The 14,601-nt window shown below is 38.2% G+C and overlaps 1 protein-coding gene across 1 annotated transcript; it reads right to left on the bottom strand.

Moving 5' to 3' along the window:
• Window positions 1–1,259: 1,259 nt before the first annotated feature.
• On the bottom strand, window positions 1,260–14,188 carry LOC139478893 (uncharacterized). Its single transcript, XM_071261569.1, has 9 exons — window positions 14,068–14,188; window positions 8,094–8,153; window positions 7,181–7,471; window positions 6,857–6,913; window positions 5,594–5,723; window positions 5,324–5,349; window positions 4,833–4,892; window positions 4,246–4,280; window positions 1,260–3,037 (listed from the first exon to the last, which is right to left on the bottom strand). Exons 2-9 carry the CDS (start codon window positions 8,140–8,142, stop codon window positions 2,939–2,941), a joined length of 747 nt encoding a protein of 248 aa, XP_071117670.1. The 5' UTR covers window positions 8,143–8,153; window positions 14,068–14,188; the 3' UTR covers window positions 1,260–2,938.
• Between the last annotated feature and the right edge of the window lie 413 nt (window positions 14,189–14,601).

Consider the following 14,601-nt stretch of genomic DNA (forward strand, 5'->3'; position numbering starts at 1 on the left):
GTTGGCAAAATTTGGTTTCGAGGCATTAACAGGGGCGGTCGGGTAGCCTAGTGGTTAAATCGTTCGCGCGTCATGCCGAAGACCCGGGTTCGATTCCCGATATGGGTACAATTAGTGAAGCCTATTTCTGGTGTCCCCCGCCGTGATATTGCTGGAATATTGCTAAAAGCGGCGTAAAACAATACTCACTCACTCACTCGAGGCATTAACATGGACACAGATTTGAAAGAATGACAAATAAGCTCAGATTCATTCATTTAAGTAAAAACATACAATGTAATATACATTCTCACATAAAAGCGCCAGATGGGATTAACGCGGGGCAATTATAGATAAAAGGGACAAAACAGTTATCATGTAACAACTGATAACGCCGAGAAAACACGACTTTCCGTGGGTTTGGAATCCGCTTTATTCAGGAGACGTAGAAGGAGAATATTTATACCCTCTAAACATATATTATAATAATATGAACGTCACAGTATAGATCATATCACAGTGGTATCACAGATTCGATGCAAGATGAAATGGACATAACTGAGGTACGCTTGTCACATTTATAAAAAAAATAAAATACATTTAATGACAATTATTTTCCCTTTCAGTTATTTCATTTACATAATGAAACTTGTTGAATAGTAGGGATTTATAAACAATACATATATTCTCCACATGAGAATGTAATTTACATTTTAATATTTGTGACCCAACAGGAGAAAAGGGTCCTCATGGGTGCTAGCTATAGCATACACTTGAGCTGTGATGTCATAAAGACGTTTGACGTCAGCGTACTTCAGTGAAGATCGCCATGTGTGCAGATTGTACAAAACGATCTTAGTTTTCTCTCGTTATTTCGTAATGTAATAAAAACTTTATTTCAAAACTTTCAGCCTACATGTCTGCTTTCAATTCATCAGACATTATGTGTAAAATCTGCAATTATTACATACACAAAGAACAGGCAAAGTGAATATCATGAACAATACTGCTGCCCACAAACCTGTTTGACACAAACAAGGAATGTTTTGTGTAACTTTTTTATTGACTTCTTAAATAAAACAAAGTACAAAGTGAAAACGTCACTGCTGCAGAGATTCCAAACCATATCATAAGCACGTGTTCATGAATCACCAGTGTCAGCTTATTGTGGGAGTCAAGCATTAACTGACGCAGGTTGAGCATGTTGACCACCAGCAGGGGTATCGAGCTGACGAAGCATCATTAAGCTTAATATACGTCAAGGTATACACCATCATGCGGTGATAGTGCAGTACTGACTCCGAGCCGACCACTCCTTGTTTTAGCCCCCTAATGCCGTGCGCCAGACAGGGTAACAACAGGTACCATCTTTTAACGTCTTTTGGTATGACGCGGCCGGCCAGGCGGACGTTCTTCCACTAGACCACGAAAGCGGTTCATTAATACAGGACCCTCTGATGTTACTGTTGTCTTAATAGAAATCAAATCTGACATGTCTCTGGCGTCAATGGTTGCAGGATGCAAACTATTGCTTAATATATAAGACACGACAAGGCACTGAACTTCAAACGAAAACATATCTTAGCCTTCAATTTCTCTATTCAGTATAAAGGCCACAGGCCCATGTACAAATAAATATTGACATATAGAATATACATATTGATGCAACATTAAACAAGTATTACAAAAGGGATGAACGTTATAGCCTCTTTAATATAGTAAGAGCATTGAAGTAAATCATGATCAGTTAGTTTGCCTGAGCTTATAAGCTTAAATAACTGAGATTTAAAATATATATTTGGAATGTGTTTCTGTCTGATATAATCATATAATGGACATGTTAGTATAAAATGTAATTCAGTTCCAATGATGTTCTTACAAAAAGGACAAAATCTAAAATTAAAATCAATATTACTTTTTCTTCCAATATTCACCATGATATTTAATTCTCCAATTCTTAATAGTGATAACATTCTTCTTAGTTCTTTACAAGTGATTTTTAAAATATACGGTTCAATAACAAATGCTTTTTTGAGTGACGAATACAATTCTAAATGTTTATAATCATTAACTTGTGAATGCCATGTTTGTATATAACATTCTTTAACTCTTTGTGAAAACTCACATATAGATAAATCAGTGTGACCAACAGATTGATTTTCCCATACAAAACCAAACCATATAAATACAAAATATTCTTAATGTTAGTAGCTAATGTAACTCTTCCTACTTGATCTAATCTATATATCATTTTATAACATTGTCTAGGATATCTTTCATTTGACATAGTGGTTAGTTTACACCAATACTTCAAACAATGTACATAAGTCTCACAATACAAGTTATAGCGTCCACAATCACCCAAAATAGCAACATTTGTACAAGATCTCCTGACACCAAGTAAATATTCACAAAATTTAGTTTGTATGGCTTCTCAAAGATTTTAATTGTGGGTTCCCCAGATTTCTGAACAATAAATAATATTGGTTTTATTTGCGTATCAAACATTTGAAATTATGTGGTAAAGGAAGGGAGTTAAGTTTAATGTGTAATTGCTTAATGGGAATAAGAGCTTTATTAGCTTTCTGGACTAAAGTTTGCAAACATTTTGACAATGATAATCCGTTTGAAAATACAACATCTAAAAACTATAATATGTTCCTATCTTTATATGTACATCATCATAAAACCATTTTTCAACATTTTTAAGTTTTCCACCATTTCGGGAAACTAATATTAACCTTGACAGATTGGATACATCAAAAATTTATACATCAATACTGGCTACCGTCATGAAAACACTTGTGCAGATCTCACAGGTCCGAGGCATTAATACATGGCAGCTCCGATCATGATAAGGTGTTGATGTCCGCAGTCTAGACATTGTCATCATGGAGTATTTGACATATCTTTAAGGAGTGTCATATGGCACAACTCCAGCCCTATAACAAGGCAGAACTTAAACACTGGTGGACTTATTTGGTTGTTTGGACGGACGTACCATTCTTTCCTCCTGATAAAGTTTCCAATTGTTTTCCCCATCACACATTGTGGTACCCTGTGAAAATAGAAAACAAAAGTAAGTAGTTACTATCAAACATCCATCTTCTAGCTGTCTTACTAGGATACCTAGAAATTCCTTCAGGTGTGTTATCAATTTTGTCCAAATCATATTCGTAAAAAAAGAATTAAGCAACCAACACAAATAATTTTATTTAACACAAGTGTCAAATTTTTGAATGATGTAATAGCAAAATTAAAATTATGTGCACAATAACCAAAAGTGACAGAAAAAGTCATTGAACAGATTTAAAAGTGCAAACGCATACACCCTTGAAAACATCGTCCGATCGATCATAATTATTTCACTTCGTGCAGTCATTTTGGGAATGGCCAAATAATATTCAATAACGTGACTGCCCACAGTTGGCACAAAAACAGGCTTGTAAATGTCTTGGTATTGACCAAATGAGTTGTTGCTCAGGAATATTCTGCCATTCTATCCGCATCCAAAAGGGTGTCCCAAGCAGGTTGAATCGGATTGAGGTCTGGTGCCCTGGAGGACATCAGTAACGACTCATGTTCGATGCGGATAGGCTTTATCACGCATACAGATGAAGTAAGGCCCAACTTGTTGTGCTAGAGGAATGATGGTAGGCGTGGTAATCTCATCTCTGTAACGTACGCCAGTTATAGTACCTCGTATGATGACCATAAGATCGGTTCTTCAGCCAACCTGATCCTGTTCCGCAATGGTACAGTTGCGTATTGTCCAGAGTTGTTCCTCCAGACACGTTCCCTTCAGTCTTGGCAGTAGCTGGACTCATCTGTGAAAATAACATTTCGCCAAAGGCCGACCCTCCAATTGCGATGCTGATTTGACCAAAACATCCTCTGTTGTCAATCGTGTTCAGGCAATGGTATGGATTGTACCGGTCTTCTGGACCACATACTTTCTGCATGGAGTCTGTTTCGAAGTGTTTGTGTTGAAACCCTGGTGCCTGCAAAGCTGTGAAGGTCATTCTGGAAAGCTCTTGCTGTGGTGAACCTGCTTCTCTGCTTTTCCAGGTGCAGTTCAATGGCGTCTAACCATGTTTCTGATCATACTAACATCGACTTTCATCATACCCAAAACACAGTAACTGCATGTGAACTGATGCTAGGCAAAATATATTTATTCCAGATACCTATGGAAATAATAACAATGATTACTTAATGATATCAAACACATCGAGTTACAGTAATTGCACTCACAGTCTCACTTACCACTTCACGTGAAATTTTAATCGTAATCGTATCATCTGAAGAAGAAAATGAGAAATCTTTAGGTATGACATGTAAAAATGGTGACATAACATCTTGAGTGAATTTATTTCTCAACAAACCTTAAATAACAGGATTTGGGTTTTACAGAAGTTGTGCTTACGATTGGTTGGCCAGGTATACCTCCCCAATAGTAATACATATTCAGAATTACTATCTCTCATTAAGGAACCTCGTCACGATATGGCTGAAATATTGCCGATGTGACGTAAAGCATAAACTCGCTCACTCATTAAGGAACTTCGACCTGGCTGAACCTGACTTACTTCCGTTAGTCTTACTCTTAAAGCTGGATGCCATCTATGTGGGCAAGTTCGGATTGATGATCATTCCGAAGATATACCCCTCTGCATTAGTTCCAATGGGTTATCAGCATCCTTTGTTGCATACTTTGATTTGTATTAAAGATGTATTCACACGCAAGCTTTAGGGTGAAGAGGCTTCCCAACTTCAGGTTTCAAATGGTGTACAATATTAGATGGGAGGAGTTTTCTCCCTTCCATTAGAATCGTTGTTAATTGGCTAGTTACCTGTCGCTGCTTCTTCCGTACACTGCCTGGATGTCACGCTGGATGACTGTCCTTTTACATCTGTGGAATTAGATACCAGATTTTTATGTTATTTTGACCAATCAGAATCAGGCATTCTTCAGCGTCATGGTTTTGAAGGTAAGTCTATTTCTTTATGAGTGAATGAATAAAAGTTGCTTAACACCGTATCAGCAATCTTCGAGCAAGTTTCCTGTGAGTGTTTATTTATGTGTGCATGTATGTACATCATGCGATAATGGCTGTGCTGTGTATGACGAATTGCTGTGTATGTCTGAATATATCAAGCCATATTATGATGCACATGAACCAAATTAACCCGACAATAAACTCTTTTTCAACAGCTGCCAGAAAAAGAATGCCTTCACACAATAAAGTATTTAGTAATGAAACATTTAAGTAAGAAATAAACTTTAGGAGTCATTTGTAAAAAAGCATATTATTACATCCGTTGCTATATGTTCAGTACTTACAATATTTACGGCAACAGTAATTATAGCTGAAAGAAATAATAAACAATATATACACTATGTGGAATTCCCTGAATCTACATTTATACTATTCACAAATTGTATAAAAGATTATGAAGGCAGAATTAGATATTAATATCTACTACCTACATCACCCTTCTCTATTATAGACATTAGTAGTTGGATGTAAACATGGCATACATTCCATTAATATGTTTCACAACCTTGTTTAACATGGGTAAATAAATGATTGCATCAGTTCATTTTCCTTACCATGACTTGATTTTCCTTTTACAATGGACATATTTCAATACTGCCACAGCAACCATGAAGCAAATGATCATCAGTAGGATTACTTGGTATAGTTGTAAGTTCCTGCTTGTGGAAGTGTCTTCATGCAATCCTAAGAAAATTTACGACAATGTAAATAGTTGCCTTTTAATTATGTTGGCTGTAGAAAATGTATCACTTATGAACATTGTCACTGTATCCTCGTTGGTATATACATATATATACACACATTCTTAGGGAAGTAGGGAATCATGACATATAACTGTTGATAGAACGTTTTTGTCTGAAAAACCTCACAGCAAAACACATCCTATAGTTTTCACGTGCCGCACGTAGTAGCGCCAAACACGTGCGTAGGGTGACATTCGTGATTTTGACACTTTCAAGGAAGGTCGATTAATCTCTCTGGCTCATTATTTCTGTCAATCAAGCAATATTCCAGCAATATCACGGCGGGGACACCAGAAAAGGGGCTTCACATATTGAACCCATGTCGGGAATCGAACCCAGGTCTTGGGCATGACGAGCGAAAGCTTTAACCACTAGGCTACCCTACCGCCCCTGTATTGTGCAAGGAAGGGTCACTGGACAGTCCTAATGGGACAACATGCTGACACTCTTTGCTGTCCCGTTTTTCCCGTTTCCAGGACGGCAACGCCAGTGCTTACCGTGCGCGAATCGTCAATGCGCACCTCCAGCAGCACTACATCCATAGAATGCCATGGCCAGCAATGAGCCTAGATCCTTTCCCATATTAAACACCCCTGAGACGTGATAGGGAGACGTTTGCGTCAACGTCATAGGCCGACAACGTTTCATGAACTTGGCCTCTGCAAGGAGAGTGAGACAGACTCCCACATCGCTACTGGGAGACTCGTACGCAGTGAGCCTCGTCGTGTGAATGAATGTTTGACAAACGTGGCGGTATTACTTACCATTGATCCCAAGACGTCAACTTTGCAATTTCCTATCGTGCTTCAAGATCATTGGCGGTCATAACGTCTACTGTCATACTTCACTACCGGTTGTAATGTGTTCCCGATTCGTTCATTATAATCATACAAGCATAACTAGAAAATAATCTCTCTCAAAATTTTTAAAATTTTCAGTTATTTCCGATTATCCCCTACTTTTGTAAAGGGTGAATAGATGAAGTTTCTGCTTTCACACGATATCAAACATATTTTTATAAAAGTATAAAATATAGTTATTTTACTCCTAATTTCTTGTTTTCATTTATCGTACCTCGATTTGGGAATGGCTGTTCAGGGCGGGTAGTCCATTCCTGAGAATTTGAAACCGCTGAAACATACAATTTTATCCATAAGCAGTGAGATAAGGATGATTCACTTAAGCCACGATCAGCTAAAAGTCTGAAATGTTCTATCCATTCTTTTCAGTTTTTACATTGCTATTTACCTCCACAAAAGCAAGGATATATTCTACAATCTTAATGATTTATCGTATATAGGGAGGCACAATATTTACAACTCATCTGTTTTGGAATATGCAGACAGGTTAGCTATTACACTACTCTCTGTGTGTTTTATGTATGTTTTATACAGGCACCTTTCTGCTTTGTATGTAAGTGCTCCCCACCAGATGTTTTAGAAGCACATTCGTAATTGCAGACTCCACCACTCATACACTTGGATGGACACAATCTGTCACAATCGTCTCCCCAAAACGTTTTGTTACTGCAGGATCTGGTGCAAGTCCCATTTACAAATCGTCGTTCACATATGGGACAGGGAACAGTACAGTTGTCGCCCTTATATCCTGTTCTGCAACAATCACATGGTTGACTGTCTTTCTTAAAGGAAAGGCACAGATCGATTGGTGTAGTGCTGAGACCTGAAACTATAAGAGCAATCTCATGAAACAGACAGTTCTAAAGACGTTTCCTTGTATTGATTCCGTAACATTGAGAGAAATATGTGTACAGTGAAACCTAAGACATGCTACTTTCATCAGACAAAAACGACCAGCTTCGTTCCAGCCATGTCAAAGAGTCTGACCAACCGATCCATTTCAGTTGATTCTTGCTTCACGGGATGGTTTTGTGGGGTATTTTTATCTGAGAATATGTAATATGTCATAATAATGAGAAAATATTACCCATTTCACTGAGCATTTACCTGACGACATAAAACATTTATCGTAGAAATGTATACTCGGTTTGGTCACATACTTCAACGTGAACTATAAATATATACTAATGAAATACTCTCTTATGAGTTCGGTAAAAATCGATCAAACAATCGCTTTGATAAGTATTTCAGTTCTATCATAGAGTAACACATTTAATGTTGGTCTCGGGTTCCTAAATTCGCCCCTAGTACCATTCAACATGTTCAATACTTCGTGGGTTTCATGAAAGTGGACTACTTGCATCAATTTGGTTCATTAAACTGGTATGGTGTAACTAACCAATTTCAATTCACTATATGTTTTATGCTTAAACATATTGAAGAAGTCTTACATATACAGCACGCTGACAAGGCTATGGCAGCATGCGCGGGGGGTGTCATTGCCACTGCACCTGGAACAGATCATAAGAGATATGTTATTCAGCATGATATACCTATTGAGTACATATAGGTTATCACGCGAGTGTGTTTGGCGATGGTAAATATCCTGCATTAGGAATAAACATTGTATTTAGCGAGTCTTGGCGAGCTAAACACATAGTGTTTATTCCTAATACAGGATATTTACCATCCCCAAACACACAACCGTGATAACCTCTTTTTCATATAATGTCATTCTTTAATTCTGTGCTTGAAAATCGCTTTCCCTCTCTCACAAACATTACCGAAACATTGCGAGTTTTCCTGGAATGCGCGCATTAATATTTATTACGTCACAGGGTAAGTGATGTGTCAGTCGGACAGTGACAGTAGCCAATATAGTTCCAACTGAAATCTGTTTCTTATACAGTGGCGAAGCAACATATACGCAAAACCACAACTGTTTTTAATTGCCTTTCGCGGCAATCCATCGGTCTGTCCGCTAGAGTAACTGCCCTTTGTCAAAGGGAAGCTACTCTAACACTAGTCTATGAGACGTCACGGCCACGTTCAGACGTTGTTGACAGTCGGCCTGTCCTGTCATGACGTTAAGAAGTGCAGTCAGATGTACACACAGCGAAACAAGGTAACAATTCAAACATATTTTGGCCAAATCTAGCTATTTTAATTTGTGGAAAAGGTTTCAATCTGCAGAGGTCTACAAGCATAGATATGGCTACTGATACCGCTTGGCTAGGCCTAGTGCCCTCGCAATATGGTTTCGAGATTAATATTTCCAAGGTGCCAAATGCCTTAGCTACGTCACAGTTAGACATTGATTTTCAGTATATTTAGACTGTTCTTTTGATAACTGTAGCAATTATCGCCGTAGTCTATCCAGATTCCCGATGGTTAATGCTGACTCGATCGCTGAATGACAAGGGCGACGCCATGTTTGTTTATTAACACTGAAAGTAGTTCCAACTTGACCTTTGATATTTGCATCTCTATCCGCATATGACCCCAACGGATATAATTTTTATCCGTTGGCTTTATCCTGCCGAGAAACCTACCCATTATATCATAAAATGATATATCAATCTCCAAATTGTTTTTTATTTTATTTTGCGAAGGATAACAACTGGAAACTAAGTACTTGTTTCCCGGGGTTATATAGGTTGGGATAGCTGTTTGTCTACCATCTGTGGTTCCAGAACACTTTCATATGTAATGATAATGAACTGCTGGGCAAAATAAACTTATCAGTAGCTTTATAAAAAGAAAGGAAGATGTTAATTGTATGATGATTTTTCGAAGTCTGTACAAAATTGCAATGCTATATATATAGTGCACTTGCCATAAGGCCGATCGAAAGAGACATGGGGTCAATATAAATAAAAAACAATACGAGTCAAACAGAGTCCACTCAAAAGGTGCTCACAAAGTCAAATTATGTGACAATACATGTCCTTAGTAGCGTGTGTGACCACCCCCCAATACCAACGTGTCACGTGGATGTCGTCAATCGCCGGATGACGTCAGCAAGAATTCTGCACCACTCATCCAATAAATCCTGTTCAAGCTGCTGTCTGTTTGCTCGGGGAGGTACGCTTGCCCTCAGCCGTCGATCACGATAATCCCAGAGATGCTCTGTGGGATTCATGTCTGGAGAACAAGGCAATATGTTGACGTTAACGTTGTGCAGATATTGTTGAACAAGTGTGACGGTATGGGGTCGTGCATTGTCCTGCTGCAAAAAGGTACCCCTTAGTTCTCCACGTTCTCCAATAGCACTACAAAAGGTCACAACACTTGATTTCAGTATCTTTGGCCAGTCAGATTCCCACGGATGATGACAAGTCTTGCTGTCCGCTGACCGCAAAAACCGCCCCACATCACGCCGCCGCCGCCACCACAAGGGTGCAGATCTTGGATGCAGTTAGGTGCTTGTCACTCTCCCCTAGGTCGATAAACACGGACTCGTCCATCTTTTTGGAACAAGTTAACGCGTCTTTCATCTGTGAACAGCAATCTTACCCAATCACGCCGCTGCCACCGACGTACAGTTCTTGCCCATTGTAATCTGCGTTGACGGTGTAGAGGAGTCAAGACCATTCCATTGAAGGAGCGGTAAGCTCTGTTACCACTAATGCGGAGTCGAAAGACTGTTCGTCTGCTGACCGCAGTTGACGTCGCAGTCAAATATCGGTTCCGCAGGTGGATTGTTCGGGATGCAGCGGTCTTCAACTGGCTTTGTGATTCTTGGTCTTCCCGATCTTGGACGGTCTTGTGGCTGGCCTGTTTGCTGATAACGCCTCAACAAGTTGCTGATACTGGTTTGACAGCAGTTAAAGGTTTGTTTTTCAATCTGCCGTTGAGACGTCCCCATATCGACCATACCAATAGCTCTGTCACGTTCCTCTTGTGTGAGTCTCTTCATTTCTTTGATGTTCTTTTTTGATGCTGTATCTCTGCCCCACACCGGTATTTTTGTAATAATCATGCACGAATATGTTTAACAGTTCCCCAAAATCTTGCTATTCCAATTTTTCATAACTGCATGAAATTCACTAAATCCTGCAAAAAGTGTCTTTTATGTGTGCACAGGGTGTGTTTTGGTGATAACGTTCTAACTTATCGCTCCGTCTTTAATTCAGATAAAACCTAATTTACAAGTGATAAGTTTATTTTGCCCGGTAGTTTAGAACAGTAATTGCCAGGTCGCATCTCAGAGACGTTAGTCAGCCAACCTGCCTATCCACGCTCCCAAGGTCAAGACCTGACAAATATAAAGTATACTACATTTAATTTAAACCCATGGCAAATTACTGTCAGACTGCCACGGATCGTTTTGCGATGTATGGTCAGCTTGTATTGTCCCACACCTCGTCCACAATGTCAGGCTTAAGTGTCAAGCCGGCCATTCGCTATCTTGGTTCCTAATTCATTAACACCTGGTGTCATCACTCATTTTCCGTCTTGCCTTTTGCATCCAATAGAAACTGTTTCGGTAAATAATCGAGCTGATTATTCTCTGACGTTGATGTTCTGTATTTGATAATCGGCAGCTGACCCGTACATGACTGTGCTGCTGCCCATAAAAATAATATCGCAGCTGGTGTGAACTAATTTGTATTGGCTGCACTGAGATTATTTAAATATATATATTTAACAAACTTGACTCAGGGAATATAAAACATTTATATAAAATCCCTGAGGTTACATAGCGTATTTATTTACTTGCATGGAATAGTGACTCATCATTACGAATTAGAGTGAGGAGGATTAATTTTAAAAATGGTGTCGGAAAATTATATTAACTGCTCTACCCATATATCAGCTTTTGTGGTAAAATGAAATGTATTAACATCAACTTGTACGATGTACGATTCCGACAATATTATGGGCATGTACTTATAAATCATTATCAACTAGTGATGATACCAAGTGTTCGCAAAAAAATGAGCGTGACCTGCCCCACCGGTGGCACCAATCACAAACACATTGAATGGCAAGTCAAATGTTCCCTTGAAAAACACGGGACTATATGGTACAAGTCAAAATATATGTGCATCGGACATCATTCTTGTCACTGAAATGACCTCCATGCTTCAACTATAAAACATTTTGAAAGCTTTACTGAGGCCTTGATTGTTGTAACCTTGAACAAACAACTTCTGAGCAAGACTCGTATGGCGCTCTTTGAAATTTTGGTAGAAGAAGCAAGTTCGATTGAACCTCAAAAGTTGTGAAATGTGGATACCAAAGGCTGGAGCTGCTGGAAAATTGCTCGACATGAAGGGCAAGTTGTCTATTGGAAAGTTGAATTCATTCTTTGTCACACAGTCTTGTGTTTTGTCACTCTGAATTCTTCTTCATAGATCTAAAATGAAATCGGTCTAACTAAGATGATTCGGTCTCACTGGTCTCCTATATTTCCAGTTCAGACGGGTAAATCAATGGAAGGGAATTCTCTATATGATTGTGATTGAACGATATCAGATCATCGATATACCTGAAGCTTAAGTTAAACTTCTTGGCCAAATTACCTGGTGTTGACTGCCAATTCGAGCTGAAATTCAGATTCATATGCATAAAGAAACAGATCAGCAAGATGGGGAGCACAGTTTGTGCCCATGATGGGGGATGCCTAAATTCTTGGAATGACTATAGCTGATGTCATCAACAAAATAATATAACATGTGGTTCACAGACACAAGGATATTGTAAATAATTGTATGAACCAATTAAGTGTATTGATAATGCTAACATCCCATAGGCGCTATACAAAATTAGTTTGGAGGAGTCGCATCCCTTCCGTTTGAATCATTGAAAATTCGCTTTTTAACTCTCGCTGTTGTGTAACTGCACAGCCTGTGTGTTAACCTGGGTGGCTGTCTTTTCGCAACTGTCAGCGGTAACCCGTTTACATTGTAAATTATGAATGAGTTAAAGTAAAGTGTATTGTTATGTTAATGTCGCGGTATACAATATACAACAGGAGAAGTTTCCTCCCTTCCTTTAACTTGCAATGCTGCACTTGATTCAAGTTGATAAACATTCATGAATCTTACTTTATCTTGTGGATACAAAATACATCCACTTGGGACTGGAGTTCAAGTATATATTGAAATATTAGGCAGATGACTTTATACGGCCTTACTGTTGAAATAATAATTTTTAGTCATCATAAAACTTTAGAATATCTTCACATCTTAGATATTTAACTATGCAAAATGCACATGATTGAATATGTTTTGGCAAAGTGAAATTTCATGTCTGGTAGTTGTGTAGAATTACTTTCATGTCTTAACTAAGACACTGTGAAATCTTATTATACTCAATATTGGGGACTAAAGACGAGTTGATCATATCAGAATATATCTAATGGAAAGCATCTGCTGCTTCAATTGCTTTCCTGGGTACCTGTTATCCTAACACTACAAAAATGATTTTTAATACTTCTAGCCATGGGTTATGATTTTTCTTTAATTTCGAGACAGGGACTAAGGGCAGATGTTTTAACTATCTGTTAATATCAAATTGGAGGAGACATAACATAATATGTTACGAAAAGTTAAAACATCAGTTTTATCAACATTAGTATATGTGTTAAATGTTAATTATGTTAAAATCAAATGTTAAAAGATGGTTTAAGATATATTTCTCTGATGATTTTAGTGTGTAGAATCCTCACAGTTACAAAGAAAATCTGTAGCAATTATTGGTTTATTCAAGAATGAAGACAATACCATTTGGATACTTTCTATCTATCTGGTCTGGTGTAGAAAACACAACACAGATCATATCCCCATCAGTGAGATGTATAGCAGCCATGTTTCTGACCATCACTTTTCAAAACAAAAGTTTCTATAAATAAAAGTGTTTTACAATGCAGACCAGTGTTTTAGGGATACATGAATACAAACTTCAAATGGTTGACACCCTTAAACCATTCTGCCACATGAGGCAAAGCATACAAATATATATCTCTATAACGATATACAAGAATACACGTCTAACTAGTCGTAGTTACCATATGTCCTCATCGGTTCATAATAACATAATTTCTAAAATCTTCATACCAAGCTCTTCTTCATTCGCACCTCCAAATACGTATACTTCTATTCGTAGAAAGTAAAATTTTGAAGTGGCATTCGAGATGTTTTGGAAAATCAAAATGGACGATTGAACTAACACGTATTTGGAGGTAATTGTTTAAGGAAGAGATTTCAAAAACATTTTGTGGACAATCGGAGATGTAGAAGTTTGCTGTGTTTCCTGCAGCGCACATAAGCACACATATCTAATGGGAGTGTCCGTAGCCTTGAAATACAGAAACACTCATATTAATGGGTGAACGGATGATGAAATATAGTAATCACGGCTAACTGCTAACAGTGGATTGAGAGGACGTAAATTGAAAGAAATATAAGTCAAACTCACCTTGGACTTCAGTCCCGTTTACGCAGCAGTCAACACTTGCCAGTTAAAATCAAATATATAGTCACAATTTCGTTTTCAACAATGTTCGAACGAACATCAACTTTCATTGCCTCAAAATGACGGAAACGGAAGTCACATCACGGAGCAAAATCTCCTCTGTTACAGGGTTCGTTGAAAAGGATATATTGTTGTGACAGAAAAAATAACGTTGCATTAATGTCTGAAATACTAGTGACCTTTTCGATTTAAATTATAATCATCACGTTTTAGTAGAGTACATATAACTTCTTGACTGCGGGCCTCGCGCTCTTTAGCTGATACTTCCGTGTACTGGAACATTCCATAGTTCGATATGTCTTGTTGATGTTGGGGGAATACGTTTGAAACAGGTTACATGTAGTAGAGCGTGACAACCATACCTGCTTGTTACACCTGGTGTTTTATTATATGGGATGTGATGTCACGAACCGCCTTCTCTCATTCACAGCGTGACAGGTGATGCATTAAAGACTCACCACATTAAATAAAACTTAC

Source organism: Haliotis cracherodii, unplaced genomic scaffold (genome assembly GCF_022045235.1).
Source record: "Haliotis cracherodii isolate W230 unplaced genomic scaffold, xgHalCrac1.p SCAF_4, whole genome shotgun sequence".
In the NCBI taxonomy this organism is placed as follows: domain Eukaryota; kingdom Metazoa; phylum Mollusca; class Gastropoda; order Lepetellida; family Haliotidae; genus Haliotis; species Haliotis cracherodii.

Bases quoted from the DNA above. Each gene is read 5' to 3' on its own strand.
- LOC139478893 (XM_071261569.1), bottom strand. From the start codon at position 8,142: ATGACACCCCCCGCGCATGCTGCCATAGCCTTGTCAGCGTGCTGTATA. The intron at 5,724-6,856 runs GTACGATAAATG...AAATTTTCTTAG, and splicing joins ACAGCCATTCCCAAATCGAG to GATTGCATGAAGACACTTCC. The intron at 5,350-5,593 runs GTAAGGAAAATG...TATTTCTTTCAG, and splicing joins AAAAGGAAAATCAAGTCATG to CTATAATTACTGTTGCCGTA.